Source organism: Vipera berus (genome assembly GCF_964194415.1).
Source record: "Vipera berus genome assembly, chromosome: 2".
NCBI classification, from domain to species: Eukaryota; Metazoa; Chordata; class Lepidosauria; order Squamata; family Viperidae; genus Vipera; species Vipera berus.
Window position 1 is genome coordinate 89,935,964 of NC_138203.1, and position 13,640 is coordinate 89,949,603.

The window sequence follows — 13,640 nt, forward strand, 5'->3', positions numbered from 1 at the left end:
CAAATATGCTTTCAACCCATATTTGGTTTTGTAATCAGAATAAAGGCTGTGGATTAGAGAAACCTACTACAACTTACATATGTTGATAGAGAAGTGTTTCCCAAATCACATTTGGGAATGGACTTTACTATACCAGAAAGGTGAGTAAAAGGAACTTGAGTCCCAAAGTAGTGTGTGTTACAAGATAGCTGTTGCGTATTTCAGAATACACCGATTGTTATTACCTGAGTGCTCACAGGGAAATTTTCAGATACTTTGCGTCTTTAGAGAAAGGATAGACAGATCCCTTTTTTAAAATAGTTTTCAGTAATCTTGTTTAAATCAAGCAAATGTTTGCCAAGCATACCGTGTAAGGCTATTCACAGTCTCGGCAAAGAAGTAGTCATCATAGACCCGGGTGGCTTTTTAGAGTTATGAAATAAATCTAAATCTAAATCAAGTTACAACCCACAATTAGAGAATCAAGAACAGAAGCTCAGAAAGGACCAGGCACTTCTTAAAATAAGTTGCCTAATTAAACATTCACGGGAGTGAAAGTGCTTTTTGCCTACACTGTGTAACTTGTCACTTGGCCTGTTTCTGAACCAAAATGCCCCAGAAACAGATTGCTTCCTCCTGTTCAACCCAAGTCCTTCCTCCACACCTGTGACGTGTCAGTCAGGCTACCAGGTATGAAAAAAAGTGCAGGGTAGAATAGGAAAGGCAATCAATCAGTCAAGAGCAGGCTCGGTCCTTGGCCAAAGTTGTAAAGGAATGGCAGTGCTGATAGCAAGTGAGTGCGGCTATTGGCACGCAGAAGTAGTCCATGGGGGAGGCAAAATGGGATCACCACTACAACACGATTAAAAATGGTAAGAGTACAGCCACACAAAGCCTCTTCTTGGGAGAAGCAGGAGAAAACCTGTAATGCATACCATGGTGACCGAACCAGCAGCACATAACTGGCAAAACCTATCTTTCTTTCCTAGCTCATGTTGACTTTCTGTGCAGCTTTTTTCAGTATTATTAAAAAAAACAGATCTGATACCCTTTCAAGACAGCTATACTCATGTATTTAAGGAACCTATGTAAGTGTTCTGTACCAGCCTACTACCGGCCCTGCAGAAAAGGCAGGGACAACCCCTTTACAAGAAGGCAAGAGGCTGGAACTAAGCCTACCAAATTTATTAACATAAAACAGAGCAAACAGAGCAAAACAGAGCAAACACGAACCATGAAACAGGAGCTATTCAAACGGTTGCCTTCAGCAAACCAGCCGTCCCACACATTCCCCTCAGGGCGTGGCTTCTCTCTGCCTCCTTCCGAGGTGCCCCATTGCCTTCCTCTGTTTACTGCTGATTGACTGCCTCCTGCGTCGGGCGTCCTTGAACAGGGCCAGCTGTGGGTCATCTTCATCCACGCTGTCAGGCTCACACAGCTGGGTCTGCGTCATAACCAGATGGGAGGGGCCTGGCTGAGGGCTCTGTGGAGCCTCAAGGCTATTCTCAGCAAGCTCTCCAACACCCCCCCTCCTCCTCTGAATCGTCCGACCCAACTGCCGAACCCACAGGCTGACCCTGAATCACAACAGTAAGGTCTAACCGGGGCTTTAGAAAGCACCAGTCAGGCATTCCGTAGGGAGTGGGTAACATTTGGAGAAACTTGCCCCAGTCAAAATGGCTCTGGAGAACAATCGCCAGAAGACCACAGCTATTGGACAGATCCCATCATAATTCTGTCATCAACCCCATTGGCAATGAATGTGCTGTTGGCCAAAATTGGATCAAGAGACAGGAAAACACTATTTTTATAGGGAACAGCTAAAGTTACTGTAACTTTAAGCTGCCTCATCTGTGGGTTGGAGATGAAATGAGGGCAATGTCATCGTGTGTCAGGGCAATTTTCTGTTATGGTTTAAGGCAGAGGTAAAGAACCTTGGCTTTTTTATGACTCGTGGACTTGAACTCCCAGAATTCCTGAGTCAGCATGGCTGGTTCAGGAATTCTGGGTATTGAAGTCCACAAGTCATAAAAGAGCCAAGGTTCCCTACCCCTGGTTTAAGGGGAAAAGGAGGATGAGCCTATACCTATATCAATAAAACCCTCCTTTTTTACGACCCTGTAATTTACACCTTAATTCAGGGTATCAAATGGAGAAGAATAATTGCTGGATCCATAAAAAAAAATCTCTTCTGCGAAGAATCTCACCAAGAAAACACGAATTATGGATAACAATGCACATATCAGTGTATTACATTGTTATTTGATCTATATATCTCATTGTGCAATATGTCTATGTGAAGGGAAGACATCCTTTGAATAGTTTCAAATTATTTTTTTAAAATACCATTGAATATCTTTAAATTTCTATATGTCGTATTTCTGACAGTTGGCAAAGTTCCATTCCCAGTCAGGAGCAAGAGGTTAATTCAGAAATCACACAGAAATCTAATAAATCCAAATGGAATTCATGATCGCTCTTATTTTGGTATGTTTAAGGGGATGAGGCGCCTCTCAGTTTGCCCATCTGCCACTTTCAGAGTTGCATTACTTGCCAGTTTTCAAATATAATTTGTCTTTTATGAAGCCTGTCATGGCTCAGATGTGGGGATCTGCAGAGCCATCTTCTTCCAGGACTATCTGGCCCAGGGGTAGGCAACCTTGGCTCTTCTATGACTCATGGACTTCAACTCCCAGAATTCCTGAGCCAGCCATGCTGAGGGGAAAGGGAGAGGTTTCCAAGCTGAGCCACGCTGACTCAGGAATTCTGGGAGTTGAAGCCCATGAGTCATAAAAGAGCAAAGGCTGCCTACCCCTGATCTGGCCACTCAGTAAGATGTAGTAAGGAAGGCTTGCTCTGTATTACTTCCTTCAGGAACTGCTCCATACAGGGATCATGCAGGCAAGTCACTGTCCCCCTAATAGGGAACAGCATTCCCCCAAATAGCTGAATGCTCCTCCTCCTGGTTTTTAGAAAATCTGTCCGACTATGGAGCAGGAGGATCTGCTCCATCAACCAAGAGCTTTGTTTTTTGCTTGATGCCGGTTGAATGCATTAGAATCTCTGCCTTGTTATTTTTCATGAATGGAGGTTACTGTTTTATTGCAAAGTTTATTGCTTTTCATCTAATTTACAGGGGTTGGCATGCACACTACCCAAAACTTTGTTTTGAGTGGTTTATAAGCCCAGTTATTTATTTATTTAAAACATTTATACAGCCACCCCGTTTTATGACAAACTCTGGATTGCTCCCAGTCAGTTAAATAAACAAAAGAAAAAAATATATTATTGAGACTCAAAGGAATCTGCCCACATTATTCCATTTCTAATTAAAAGAAGGCAAGGACAATGACACAGCTTGAACAATCCTTGTTCTGTGCGGTGAGTAACTCATTTTGTATCCTTATCTCAAAGTCCAGAACAAAGTTAAAGCTAGAGAGCAAAGATTCTTTCCAGAAGAGATAGATGACCAAGTCCAAGTCAGAACACGGACTCAGACAGAAACTGTTTAGACAGGATCTTTCATTAGCATGTATGCCGACTCACATGAAAATACTCCTAAAACAAATCCAAATACAGGTGAAACTTGAAAAATTAGAATATCATTCAAAAGTTCATTTATTTCAGTAATGCAACTTAAAAGGGGAAACTGATATATGAGATAGACTCATTACATGCAAAGCAAGATAGTTCAAGCCGTGATTTGTCATAACTGTGATGATTATGGCGTACAGCTCATGAAAACCCCAAATCCACAATCTCAGAAAATTAGAATATTGTGAAAAGGTGCAATATTCTAGGCTCAAAGTGTCCCACTCTAATCAGCTAATTAAGCCATAACACCTGCAAAGCATTCCTGAGCCTTTAAATGGGCTCTGTCTGGTTCAGTAGGAATCACAATCATGGGGAAGACTGCTGACCTGACAGTTGTGCAGAAAACCATCATTGACTCCCTCTATAAGGAGGGAAAGCCTCAAAAGGTAATTGCAAAAGAAGTTGGATGTTCCCAAAGTGCTGTATCAAAGCACATGAATAGAAAGTTATGTGGAAGGGAAAAGTGTGGAAGAAAAAGGTGCACAAGCAGCAGGGATGACCGCAGCCTAGAGAGGATTGTCAGGAAAAGGCCATTCAAAAGTGTTGGGGACTTTCACAAGGAGTGGACTGAGGCTGGAGTCAGTGCATCAAGAGCCACCACACACAGACGGATCCTGGACATAGATTTCAAATATTGTATTCCTCTTGTCAAGCCGCTCCTGAACAACAAACAACTTCAGAAACGTCTTACCTGGGCTAAAGAAAAACAGACCTGGTCTGTTGCTCAGTGGTCCAAAGTCCTCTTTTCTGATGAGAGTAACTTTTGCACCTTATTTGGAAACCAAGGACCCAGAGTCTGGAGGAAGAATGGAGAGGCACACACTGCAAGATGCTTGAAGTCCAGTGTGAAGTTTCCACAGTCTGTGTTGATTTGGGGAGCCATGTCATCTGCTGGTGATGGTCCACTGTGCTTCATTAAGTCCAGGGTCAACACAGCCGTCTACCAGGAGATTTTGGAGCACTTCATGCTTCCTTCCGCAGACGAGCTTTATGGGGATGCTGACTTCATTTTCCAGCAGGACTTGGCACCTGCCCACACTGCCAAAAGCACCAAAACCTGGTTCAATGACCGTGGGATTACTGTGCTTGATTGGTCAGCAAACTCGCCTGACCTAAACCCCATAGAGAATCTATGGGGCATTGCCAAGAGAAAGATGGGAGACATGAGACCGAACAATGCAGAAGAGCTGAAGGCCACTATTGAAGCATCCTGGTCTTCCATAACACCTCAGCAGTGCCACAGGCTGATAGCTTCCATGAAACGCCGCATTGAGGCAGTAATTGCTGCAAAAGGGGCCCAAACCAAGTACTGAGTACATATGCATGCTTATACTTTTCAGAGGTCCGATATTGTTCTATGTACACTCCTTGTTTTATTGATTGCATGTAATATTATAATTTTCTGAGATTGTGGATTTGGGGTTTTCATAAGCTGTATGCCATAATCATCACAATTATGACAAATCACGGCTTGAACTATCTTGCTTTGCATGTAATGAGTCTATCTCATATATTAGTTTCCCCTTTTAAGTTGCATTACTGAAATAAATGAACTTTTGCATGATAATTCTAATTTTTCGAATTTCACCTGTACATCTGAAACAGAAACACTGAATGTTCTTAAAGGCTACATAAGGTGACAGTAATAGATTATTATTAAGCCATTTGAAATTACTGTTTTCACTAAACTTCTGTGAACAGGAGCAAAGGATTATCCTCCAGGAGAATTATTCTATTTTTTTTCTACTTCTGCTTTTGTAATTTCATTTCCTAATAACTATTGAAATAGATGCTGCCCTTACAAGCGCATTATGTTTACATGCCTCATTTATTCAAAAAGCATTTAGAAATAGCAGATTAAAGTTTTGGACATAGGCCAAGGTTGCCTACCCCTGACATAGGCATTCAGAACCCAACAATATTTTAGAGGCTACACTTACATCAAAGAAGCAGGAGGCTCACTTCCTCATTCCAGACTTCCAAGTCAAAGAGTAAAAAGTTCACTGAATTGAATTGCTAATTAACAGTGCTTAAATTATATGTTGCATTGGTCAAGGACACCCCCCAATATATTATCTATCTTCTATCTATCTATCTATCTATCTATCTATCTATCTATCTATCTATCTATCTATCTATCATCTATCTATCTATCTATCTATCTATCTATCTATCTATCTATCTATCTATCTATCTATCTATCTATCTATCTATCTATCTATCTATCTATCTATCTATCTATCTATCTGAGACTCAGGCCAGCTATGTTTTGGGATTGTTTAGAATTTAAGCAAGTAGCACTATTATATTGCAACAATAAATTCCAACTTAACAGTGTGTGTATTGGTGCATAATATCTGACTTTTACCCAAAACACAATGAGTGGAAGAACTGAAGAATTGTTTGTATTTCTTGTTAACTCTTCATGCTTAAATCTTCATGAAGAAGTTTCTTTTTCCTCCAATTGAAATTGGGCACAAAACTGAAAATTCCTGAAAATGTACCAGGTCTGAAGAGATGAAATGGCTCTAGGGGCTGATTTCGTTTGGCTCATGACCGCGGCAAACAATTCCACCAAGAATTCATCTCAATTACTATATTTTCTGCATGTTAAGAAACTGGTTTAATTTTTTACTTGTGTGTTTACATTATGGGTTGAAAGTTATTAATAAACAGACATAGAGTAGAACAATGAATTAGTTTTTCGCAGGGCTTTTTTTCTCATAGAACACCCAGAACAAAGTTCTGGCACCTTCTCTTTCTGTTTTTTTACAGAAAAAAAAGGTTCTATTAGAAACTATGCATTTTCAACAGAGTGGCTACTTTTGTAGCAATTAGCATTTTTTTAAAATTTAAGTTTTTAAAGCAGGGGTGTCAAACTGCCAGACCGCGGGCCAGAGCGTCACGGAGAAACCGCGCCCATCCCGTTTTCGGCAATGGGAAAAAGTTCTGATACGTCGCGCGACGTCACGTGACGTCACGAGTTTGACATGCCTGTTTTAAAGAGTTTGAGGAAACAACTTCAAATTCAAAACAAAAATATTCTAGACCCAATAACAAATAATGCATAAATATTTAAATCCAGTTCATCAATATACTGTTGCAAAATGTTACCTCTTTCTGTATCAAAAAACAAAGCCAAGCGCAATGAAGTTCTCTGTTGTTTTATTTATATATACTTCTATATATAGTAGCATGAATTAGGGCACATTTATAAATATGTATAGTCTAACTAAGCAATGATAGCCGTCCAAGGCAAGAATGAAGATATGACTCAGCTGTTACATACAATGTGAAAGGACTGTGATATGTTTTCCGGAAAAATGGCATAGAAGATTCCCTAACCTTTGAAAAAAGCACATGCCCACTCACAGCAGTTCAGAATAGCACTAAAATCTAAAGGAAACAGCATAATAAGCCTCTTTTTCCCCCTTACCAAGTCTCCCTCTTTCCAATGCCAGATGCTGAATTCACTGTGGCTGTTGCAAAAGTAAAAAAAAAAGACTCAGACAACTGAAAGACACTTGTGAAGTCATTTTTATTTATATATGTAGAAAATGGGTGTTTCCTGAACAACTCTTTTGTCCTTCGTGCTAAGTTGACAACAAACTAAAAAAAAAGGGGGGCCCACAAATTATTCAGTTCCAAGTAAATAATTGTCTTTGGTTTTATTTACTTTTTCACTATAAAACCATGCTTTTGCAAAAGAGTTGTAACTAAGTAGAGGTGGTTATGTTTATTTTCCTCATTCGTTTTTTTGATCGTAACAGAGCATGTTGCATGTTTAGGAGAAATTCTTCATAAACCTGAGAATGTTCACCTCATTTTAAAGAGTATATATTTCAGGAGTTAAACCACATACACAGATATACAAGTCAGCTTGATTGTATAGGCAGTTTGTGCTCAAGGGTCAAAAATAAAATACTGAAGATATTAAGCACTGGCCTTTGATGACCAATACTTGAGTTGGACAGTTTTCTACTCTTTCATTTTCATGGATACTGTGCCCACAGTTTTTCTCCACATACCTATTTCAACTCAATACCTTCAATTACCGGTATTCCTCCCTATGCTTCATTATAGACTCTGAACTTGCCTAGCAAATAAGCCGGATAAATTAAGTACATTTAAATCCCAAGTGCTCCTATGGAAATCAATGTGAATGCCAGAATCTGATCAGACTGAGTCCCAAACTTTTAGAAATTTTGAAATAGAATCAAATGGGAATTATTTATGTAAAACATATTCCAACTATAGAATTGATATTTGGGGGTTACAAAATCTGCTTGTACTAGATCTGTTATATCTGCCCATGTATTTATAGTAAATTGAATAAATGCTAACTTGGTTTGTAAGCCAGCAACGGAAGATATGCATGCAGATAAAAACCTCTCCTTTTGCAGCTATGGCAGATGAAAACAATTATTGCATACATGCAAGTCCAAATGTTATTGCTGGCCACAGAAGATCAAAACACATGGCAGGGACATTTGGATTAGAAGTTCTGAAGATTGTGGTACATATAAGCAGGATCACTTGATCTCTCAACCTTTCTACATTTTTTTGTGTCCACGACGACAAGATTCTCTCCAAGGCTGTGTGATCACCCTAATTTATAAGTACCTTTAATAGTTGGGGGGGGGGAATGTAAATACGTTCCTCGTCCTCCAAATTCAAATACCAGAAATATACAAAAATTCGGCTCACAATATGAAACATTTGGAAAGTGAATTGTATACATGACTTCTTGTTGGGTTTTTCCTTTAAAATTAGGCAATGATAATTTTATTTTTAAGATTCATATAACGTTCTTTCCATTGCTTAAAATATTATCTACTCTAGATTAGAAATTATGTATTTCCAATACTCCACTACATTCCCTGAACAAAGAATATTCTGGCAGCTCTTAATACTCTGGCAAGAATAAATACCATTTTTCTTTTCTAAATATCAGATTATAAAACTGTTCAATACATTTTGAAATAGTAACTCATGCAAATACCATATTGGGTCAGCTTTGTTGTTACAAATACTGCAGTGGCTTAGTGCCATATTAGATCCTTTTTCATAAAAAAAAATGTTTATACCCCTAAGAGCTGACAAACAGCTTTGGAGAAAATAATCTGTACAACCAAATCTCTACGATCCTGTTTTTCCAATTTACACATACAGAAATTGCTCACACACATCTCCTATTTCTTTGTTCTGAGTTTGCAATCTACACTTGAACCAAAGAAGCTCCCTTATTTTTTAGTTTTTAAAACACAATTGAAACAGCAAAAATAATCCTTTGGCCCCAATCTTTTGTCTCTTGACTCCTCTCTCTTCTACCTTCTACAACTTTCATTTTCTGGAAATGCAAAACATTCTTCCTCATGCTTTAATAATACTAAGATAAGACATTTATATAGTATAAATATAGTTAAAGATATAACTATTTTTCTTTCATATTCTTCTATTTTTATCAATCTGCTGAATATCAATTATTGCTTCAGTAAAAAATACTCAACATTTTCAAACCTCCGATTACCTCAGTGTGATTGTTCCTTACTGATTTTATTACATATTCCCTCTTTTGGTATATAATACTTGTTGCCTATTAAGCACAAATGATAATACAAATACACATTGAGGCCAACCTCATAACTGCAAGCATACAAGCCACTAGAATTAAGAATTCTGGTTTGGCATTTCTTTCTATCCCTTCTAACCTATCTATAGAATGTGCAGCAATATTAAAGGAATTGTATGAAGCATACTGATTATGAAAAAAAAGATGGCAAATTTGCAACAACACCCAAGATCACATACAAGAAAAACATAAACCATCTGCCATCTCTCCATACTTCCCAAAGTATTAGTAAAAACAACACATTGCATTTATGGCTAAATATATGGATTGTACATTCACATTTGCAAATCAACAGCCTCTTTAAAAAGAAACAGTTATGGAGACTCCAAGAACCTCTCCAGATTCTTTAAAAATAGAAAAAACAACAACACCAACCCTCGCTATGTTATACCTAGGATATAACAGAATAATAGGCCCCTTAGAAATGCCACTTAATGTGTTGTAAAACACAAGCTCAAAGAAAAATGAAAATGTTCATATCCAGAAGTGCCATCTTGTGGTCAAAAGGTATATAATACAGATTCTTCCTATTCGAAACACATGTGAAGCAGAGATTGTGAAGGATCGATCATGTTTCATTCTACTCACTTGGAAATATATTCACTTGGATGATCACTGCTGCAGTTTCTTATAAGTAGTGATGATGACAACTCCACGACTATTGTCTGCTTCTTCAGTTTCTTCAGAGAGGACAGCAGGTGTATGTTTTATTACAATTCTTCGTTGTGTTGGTGCATGTATGCATGTAATATATATGAACTGATCCTGCTCTAATATGTATTGCAGAGACTTGTACGTTTGTAATAAATACCACATTAAAATGCTTTAGCTTTTTTTAAAAATTAAAACTTCTCCCCCTCCCCTCCCCTTTTATTTGGTTTCCTGGTCTCTGCAATAAAAAAAAAAGTTCTGAGATTTTTGCCAAAAAGTCTATTCGTTTTCTTCCCGGTTAGCATATATACCAGCTTCCCACCGCAGTGCTAGCGCGCTCTTCCGACGATTAACTCTAGTAGCCTCAAGGACCTGGGGAGGGAAAGGAAGAAAACATCATTTGTTTTGTTGTCTTTGTCCGTTATAGACAAACTACAAAGACAGCCAATGAAAATTTATATGCAACTCAAATGTTTCCAATGGCATACCTCACCGCCTTTTGTGTTTTTTCACTCACTGAGAAATATATATATATATATCAGCATAGCTGCAGCCAATATCAAATCAAATGCTTAACTGAAAAGTGATTGCAAAACATCCAGCTGTGATACTTAAGTTTAAGCACATCAATGAAAACACCACCACATGCAGAGAAAACACAAAAATAGCTGGTGAAGCATAAAAGACACGTGGCAGTACAGTTGCTATGGCCTTTTCCATAGAAAACTGCACCCGAACTTCTAACCAATGACAAGGACTTTTTCCTTTCTTTTCTTCTCTCTGAGCTACTCATCCCAAGTCTCCTATGCTTATGTAAACCATTTTGCAAAAAAATTGCAATAATCACATTCAATAGCTGCAGAGAAAAACTGAGTTAACCATGATACCTGTGGGCACTTTACATGAGAGATGGAAATTTCCTAGTGCTCTTAATCCCCACCTTTCTGCTGTATATCTAAAGCAGAATTGTAGCTGAAATATTACACAAGTACTTTGGGTAGTTAGTATATACTTTTGTCAGGTATATCTTAAAAACCCTCAGAATTTCCATTTCCGTATGACTGGCATGGACAGGATCAAGTGTGGCCACGTCAGGAAGGCTGCTATTTAAAAAAAAATTCCAAGAGAGGTTTAAACAGAATTGATTATTGAAAAAAATTCCAAAGAACTTGTTAAATTAATCATAGGAGCTAGTTAGATGCTCCAAAATGTTTGTGTGGGTTTAAGATATAGTTGAAAAGTTATGCTAGGTTGGTGGTACAAAATGATTTGCATCTCCCAAGGACTGATAAAATATGTTTCACCAAACTAAGGCAAGCTTGTTCAGATTTAAATAAATCCTATGTAGAAATCAGAGACAAAAAAACACATTTCAGACAGGTTAAATATATTCACAGCTACCTGAAAAACCAAGGGAATAACTTAGTCACCTTGTTGAGTGCACTTGGGGGGGGGGGGGTGGTAAAATAAGTAGAAAAATAACAGCATTGCTGCTGATGTCTCACACTGAATTCCCAATTAAGGAGGAGAATAGTAGAAGTGTTGTACAGATGTATGATAGAAGTGAATGAATGAAGCAGAATATTTTGATCATGAATTCCTGGTGAGGAAATTCACTTCCAGGTATATAACCCCAGTGCTGTCAGTTCAAAAAGTACTGTAACTATGGGGTCCTTGGGGGTCTCTGAGCTTGGTGGTTTTCTTGCAGATGGCACTGATGGAAGTTACCTGGCTTAGTAATGAAACGTCTACAAGAAAACCACCAAGCTCAGAGACCCCCAAGGACCCCACAATTCAACCCTGAGCTGCAAGTATTCTCTTCTATCAGCATTGTGACTGCACTGCATTTTCCCTATTTTTTTTTCTCCAGGAAAAACGAAGCAGGAGGAAAAAGAGTGGCAAAACTCTTAAAATTTAGGCAAGATGATTCATGGAGAAGTTTTGGGCAGTTCTTTAACTCTGTTCCTTACCGACTTTGTAATATTGCTGGTAAGACAGCAAATCTTGGAACAAGCTAAAGCAATATCAGCACTGCTAAGTAAGCACTTTTACGTAGACACACATTTGATTGGTCTACGCACAACCTCTTTTGCCCTTCTTTAAATTTACTGGGGCGTTTCTTACTCTTTTTATCTTTGATACTCTCTTTACACAGACTCAAACAGAGAAACAGTGGGATGAGGATGTCAGCTTATGAGCTCCCAAGTAAAAATATACATAAATGAAAGAGTACAGTCATTATTTCCTAGCCCAACCCAGGAAATCTAGGTTGTTGTGATGAGGGGGGAAAAATGAAGGAGAGTATGCTAAATATGCTATTTTATGCTCTCAGGGCAAAGTTGACCTGTAAGTCTAGTTTATTATCCTGAGATAAAATGGGTTGCTCTTTGGGGGGGGGAAGGTGTGAGGGGTTGATTTCCAATCCCCCCAATAAAACGTCTTTTACAGTAGTTATATAGCAAAGTAACGAGATTTCAGGCTGTAATTCTGTGCCCCATTTGCAGGCAGTAAACCCAACCTATGGGATTTTTTTTTGGAGTAGACATGTACAGTATAAACTACCTTATATAGGTGTTCAGTTAGTATGGCAGAACCGCTGTTTCCTATGCTATACCTTCTAACTTATCATGTCTCCAATCTTCTCTGAACCAACAGCTTTTGCTAGACCTTGAAGCAGAAGAGCACATAGAACTGTGATCAAAGAACACTCTTGGCCAAACTCTTTGTTGCAATCAACTCTCATGGAAAATCAGCATCCATCTCTATGATCTATCCATCTTCTTAAGAGATGCCATCACATATCAGAGAGACAATGAATCAACAGATATATTGATAATGTGTTTAAGACCTCTATATTTACTCCTATCTGCACACTCAAAATTAGGTCCTCTTTCACAAAGTGCAATGCTTGCTGGCTCCCTTGGCATATGTTTGTTTTTTTAAAAAAAAGTTGATTTTTTTTACAATTTTCTAAACTTGGGCTTCCTTCTAATTTTCCTCTATCTTCTAAGCCACAAAGTCACATGCAGGTATTTATTTGGCAAAAAAAAAAGCAAGTAGGATCCTGGGACGCTGAGGAGATCTCATATGAAAAGGTGAGATTTTTTGTTGAAATCAGTTGCCAGGGAAGAAGGAAAATGCTATAGTGTGCCTAATTAGGATAATGAATCAATAATGTGACATTTTCAGTTGTATAGAATAAGATTGGCTTTCAGAGGTATTGGGATTGAAATCCCTGAATCCCCGTTAGCCACACTGGCTGGAGATTCAGGAAATTGCTGTTCTAACACACCCAGAATGATAAATTAGGGAGGTGCCCTTAGTTAGCATGATACCTACGGCGGGACTGAAGCCAGGTTTCAGGGTTGTTGCCAAGAAGCATAACTCTTTGATAACATTGTTGGGGATTATGGGCTGATCACAGGGAAGACATCCAGGCTACAAAATCAATCTGAAACTACGGGTTGTAGTTCAAATACCTGCTTCAAGTCTGGAAAGTGTTTCTATCTAGAATCCTCTCTTTTTGTGCTCCCTTAAGGAGGAACCCTAACATGGCAGCTAGATACGATTTCTCATGGAAGCTTTGGGGAAAGGACTGATTTTGATTCCTTCAAGTTGCATTGTACGGTTGGAGTGTAGGTTCAAGAGATTTCATCTTACTTATTTAGTCAGCCTACTGATCACAGCAATTAGGAATTTAGGTAAATTTGCAAAGTATAGATCATTGAGTTAAAACAACACCAAAGACAAAGCAACCAGATAACAATACGATGGCTGTAAGGTG

The 13,640-nt window shown here is 38.5% G+C and overlaps 1 protein-coding gene and 1 long non-coding RNA gene across 3 annotated transcripts in view; both read right to left on the reverse strand.

The window, feature by feature from the left end:
• LOC308662277 overlaps positions 1–13,640 on the reverse strand; it is a 907,910-nt gene that overhangs the window by 141,819 nt on the left and 752,451 nt on the right. The gene's annotated exons all lie outside the window — the stretch shown is intronic.
• LOC308662269 (PALM2-AKAP2 fusion protein-like) overlaps positions 7,099–13,640 on the reverse strand; it is a 78,466-nt gene continuing 71,924 nt past the window's right edge. For both annotated transcript variants that reach the window (XM_081317869.1, XM_081317868.1), the window contains one exon: positions 7,099–10,228. In XM_081317869.1, coding sequence (XP_081173995.1) covers positions 10,136–10,228 — 93 coding nt within the window. In that variant the 3' untranslated portion in view covers positions 7,099–10,135. The remainder of the gene's footprint in view (positions 10,229–13,640) is intronic.